We start from the raw sequence: 5,151 nt of genomic DNA on the forward strand, positions 1-5,151 counted from the left end.
ATTATCAAATCAAATGCACTTATCACTAAATTCTGATTCCAATGAATAAAACTCAGCTGACAGTTTTGTCAAACATTTGGTGTGTATGTGATCAATGATGAACAATGGTGGAGTTTAGATAAAGAAGTTTTCTTGCCACTATTGTATCACGAAATGTACAGCCACAATACACCAACTGAAATCACAAAACTGTTGAAAACGTAAAGAGAGATAAGGAAAGAATACGATACGCAGAGATTTGGTAAGGAAGTTCCCCACTGTCGTCCTCGCGTGTGGGTACGTCTCCCTCTCAATTTCAAATGAAATTGAGAACTGTAATTATCAATAATGCCGAATTCGTTGATACAAGGTTACAATACAAAGACAGAAATCTAAATCCCAAGATCTTCTTCTTGTATAAAACCTCCACTTGATCTGAGCTCGATCAAGAATTTCCTGCAAGAAATTGCAAACAATTCACCGGTTCCACGACCTGTTTGCGAAATTACCCAATTTCCAAACCCTACGGTACGGCTGAATCTGTTCTGCAAACGTGACTAACAAACCCACAAGAACACTCCAGTTCTTGAAGGACAAACCATTTGGTTTTTCCTCGAAACCCCCTTCAACCTTCAACTCAGCTAGATCCTCGATCGTTCCACTGAACACCTCAGCTAGATCCTTGATCGTTCCACTGAATGTTATCTCGTTGATCCTTTAATCCAAAGAACAAGAATGATTATGTGTTGATGTTCTTGAAGAAAAGAGATTGAGAAGATGAAGAAGAAGAAGTCTCTTTCAGGTTTCTAACTGCTCAAATAATTGCTGCTACACACTCCTTTGATTTGTATTACAACTGTTTTTCACTTGTGAATTCGTCCCCTTAACTGAGCTGTCAAAATACTTCTTATATGTGAAAGACAGAAGCTGTTAGTAGACAAAACAGAATTATGTATTGATACAAAAAATCATGCATCGATACATACTGTAGCTTTGATTAATTTTAGAGAATTAATACAAGCATGTATCAATACAAAGCTCGTATGTATCGATACATAGAACATTTTAACTAAGTATGTATCGATACAAAGCTCGTATGTATCGATACATACTGAAGCAAAAACGTTTTGTGATTTAAAACAAATTTATGTATCGATGCAGATGAACATGTATCGATACATACTGACACAAAACAGTTTTTATGAGTTCTTTTAAGAAATGTATCAATGTGGATCTTTATGTATAGACACGAAACAATAGTATAGGCTAAAAACACAAATGAAACATGTAAAATAATGCACAACCAACAATTAGACAATGATCACACAATTTGCTATCATTCAAAACTTATTCAAAGTAAAGAATTTGCTCACAATTTTTACTTCTTTCTTCTCTTCCTCTGTGCCAAGGTTGATTGTTTCCACCGGTTCTTCATGTGGCTGAAGGGCTTTGGACTCGTGCTCGAGCAGCCTTGCCAATTCGTCGGGGATGTAACAATATTCTTCACCCTCTTCTTCCGCTTGGTAGATAGGGGAATCAAAGTTATGAGAGGTAGTAAAGTCATTGGATTCAACGGGGTTATCATTTATTCTGCATGTTTGAATGATTGATTTCTTTTAGAAAAGTAAAAATAAAAGATGCATAAATGAAAAGTTTTTTTTTGTTTTTGAAAAGATTTCCATTTTCTTATGAGAAAGCCAAGTAAATGAATAAAAAGAATTTAACAAAATGCCTTTCATTCATTGATAATGATTATTTGAAAATGAAAAGGGGCCCTACAACATGATCCATTAGCCTTGGGCAGAGCTAAGGATTTGAAAGGAAAAATAAAACAATTATTACTTTGACAAAGGAAAAATTTCGGAGATCTCAACCGCCTTCCAGTTGTTCAAAGTTGTCTCACAGCGGTACACCAAACATGGCTCATCTTCACCTTCGGTGTTATCTTCAATTGCATTGACCTGATCTCCATGGATGAATCCTGTGCTAAGGAATACTTCCTAGATGCTTCGGGTGTTGTCCTTTGCAGGGACTCAGGCTCCTTTCGCAGCGAAAGACACATATCCCAGACCACAGTGATCATGCTTCTCACGAATATCAATAAGTTGACCCCAACCTTCAGGGTTTCCTCCTTCAATACTAGAGTTTGCGCTCTTCAGAGAAGCGAAAGATGAACAAGCTTTCCCAACCGGGTCCTTCATCTCCACAAAAGTGGCATTGGCTATTTCAAGAGCTTAGAAAGAAGTTTCCAAAGCGTCCTCATCAGCCTCAATGTATCTGAAGGATGAAAGGTGACTGACCACAAAGTCCTCCTCTCCAGAAATGATGATTAATTGATTGTCCACTACAAACTTCATTTTCTGATGTAAGGTGGAGGTAACTGCCCCTGCAGCATGGATCTAGGGACGTCCCAATAAGCAACTATATGCTGGATTAATATCCATGACTTGGAAATTAATCGGGAATACATGAGGTCCAATCAATATGGGCAATTCAACCTCTCCAATCACGGTTCTCCTGGAACCATCAAAAGCTTTCACTATCAAGGCACTGGGCTTCATAGCTGGTCCTTGATAAGATAACTTGGTGAGTGTTCTCTTTGGCATAACATTCAGAGAAGATTCGGTATCAACCAAAACTCTTGCCAAAGCATCATCTTTGCATTTTACTGAGATATGGAGAGCACGATTGTGATTTTGTCCATCCTCGGGTAATTCCTCTCCACTGAAGCTCAAAGTATTGCAGCCTATGATATTTGCAACTACCCCATCAAATTGGTCTACTGTTATGCTTTGTGTTACATGAGCTTGAGCAAGTACCTTCAACAAAGCTTCCCTATGGGCTTGGGAATTAAACAGCAGAGATAAAATAGAGATCTTAGACGGCGTTTGATGCAACTGGTCCACAACCTTGTAGTCACTTCTCTTGATCAACTTCAAGAATTCAACAACATCTTCGAATTGAACCACTTCGGGTTCTTTAGTGGGAGCTACAACTGTTGATTCTTTGGCCGGCCCTTGAGGAGTCACATTGAATTCAGGCGTATAGATTCGACCACTACGGGTTATTCTGCTCATTCTTGCAATATTGGTGACGTCTTCACTTACAACTTCTGTCACTTCAGCGTCTGCACTTCCTTCAACAACCTTATCCACAACAGTAATCTCATATTTCCAAGGCATAACCTTGGTGCTCTCGTAGGGAAAAGGCGTGGGCATAGATATTTCCACAGGCGATGACTTACTATTCACTGGAACCACACCACCACTAAAATATGGGATTTCAACTGGTTCAGGTAAATTGAAACAAGGTTCAATTACCAACACATCTTCATTCTTCACATCACTGGATATTTGAAGCACTCCTTTATCCATCAAATCTTGAATGTTGTCTCGTACCACCTGACATCCCTTTGGGTATGTGGCACACTCTTCACAATTTTCATGATTAACATTAATCATGCCAGCTTCCACCAATCGGGCATGGAATGCTACCAAAGGAGTCTTTACATCATCCACCTTATCAATCGTAACACCAACAGAAGCGTCCTCAATGGCATTTACCGCAGGATTTCCATGGGGAGGAAGAGGATTGTTCTTCACATTCGGTCCCATGTCCTTAAAAGACAAGATCTTGCTTTCAATTAGCTCACGAACCCTATGCTTCAGAGCATAACAACCCTCTAAGTCATGCCCGGGGGCACCTTCATGAAAAGGATAATGTGCATTAGGGTTGTACCATGGGGGAAGACGATCAGGTGGAGGTCCCATAGGCCTAGGAACCACCAAACCCTTTTGCAACAAGGAGGGATAAAGCTCAGTGTACAACATTGGGATTGGATTGAAGGTCGCCCTCTCCCCTTGTCTCCTATTTTGGTTTTGAGCATTTTGCCTTGGCGCTTGAGCTCTCGGCTGTTGATAAACAGGAGCTGTTGGTGCTTGTTGATAAGCTGGAGGAGCCGCAACACGTTGCTGAACTGGAGCTGGTTGATAAATTGGAGGCGCTTGATAAGCCTGAGCAGGTTGTTGATTGAATGCGGGCGTCACAGCGGCTACGTACAGCTGAGGAGCGTACTGGATGGGATACATGGGTTGTTGATAGGGAATTGGTTGTTGAACATACTGCTGAGGTGGATATTATTGTGGTCTCCTTCTTGAAGGAGCTCTTCCTTGACCAACAGTCACAACATTTGTTTCCCCTTCCTTTTTTCTAGGAAACCCTCCAGAGAACTTCTTTGGATTAACACTTGAAGTTCCAGCTACAGCCGCCAGTTTGCCATTTCTTACACCATATTCCACGCGAGCTCCTATAGCAACAAGCTCGGAGAATCCCAAAGAAGCACTTCCAACCATCTTCTCGTAGAATTGGGGTTCGACAGTGTCGATAAACAGTTCAGCCAATTCCTTCTCAGCTAGAGGTGGTTCAACCTGAGAAGCCAACTCTCTCCATCTTTAAGCATATTCTTTGAAAGACTCCTTGTCGTGCTGGAACATGCTTTGTAATTGTCTTCTGTCAGGCGCCATATCCATGTTATACCTGTAGTGTTTTATGAACGCGTCTGACAGGTCTTGGAAACACCTAATCCTATTCTGATCCAGACTCAAATACCACTTGGAAGGAGCCCCACTCAAGCTGTCTTGAAAACAGTGGATCATCACCTTTTCGTCTTCCACGTATGCAGCCATTTTCCGATAATACATGATGAGATGGCTCTTTGGACAAGTGTGGCCCTTGTATTTGTCGAAGTCCGGAGTTTTGAATTTTGCTAGAATCACCAACCCGAATACCAGGCACATTTCTTTGGCAGCAGATCCAAAGACGTGGTCTCCTTCTAAATCTCGGAATTTCTTCTCAAGGAGTTGCATGTTCTCCTTTACCTCTCTGAAATCCTCAAACCTTACTTCGTCACCAGCAACTATTGAGTCGACAGTCTGATACATGTGGTTTTGATCTTCATAATGAGGAATATGCCTAGCATAGGCAGCTGGTGGAACCACAATATGGATGACTGGACGTGCGTCGATGTAAACACGTAATGGCACGACTTGTTGGACAGATTTTCCCATGTCGTGCACCACCTCCGCTCGAGGTACGAAGTCATAGGGTAGCCCATATGGAGGAAGGGTTGAGGGTAACGTCCTCTGAGGTTGGACTTCCACTGCTGGGCCCGTG

At 41.4% G+C, this 5,151-nt stretch overlaps 1 protein-coding gene across 1 annotated transcript; it reads right to left on the reverse strand.

Annotated features, from left to right (window-relative positions):
• Window positions 1-2,012: 2,012 nt before the first annotated feature.
• LOC127130166 (uncharacterized) lies at window positions 2,013-4,067 on the reverse strand. The gene is made up of 2 exons (XM_051059233.1): window positions 2,625-4,067; window positions 2,013-2,174 (listed from the first exon to the last, which is right to left on the reverse strand). The coding sequence occupies exons 1-2, from the start codon at window positions 4,065-4,067 to the stop codon at window positions 2,013-2,015; spliced, it is 1,605 nt and encodes a 534-aa protein (XP_050915190.1).
• Window positions 4,068-5,151: the final 1,084 nt, after the last annotated feature.

Source organism: Lathyrus oleraceus, chromosome 3, assembly GCF_024323335.1.
Source record: "Lathyrus oleraceus cultivar Zhongwan6 chromosome 3, CAAS_Psat_ZW6_1.0, whole genome shotgun sequence".
In the NCBI taxonomy this organism is placed as follows: Eukaryota; Viridiplantae; Streptophyta; class Magnoliopsida; order Fabales; family Fabaceae; genus Lathyrus; species Lathyrus oleraceus.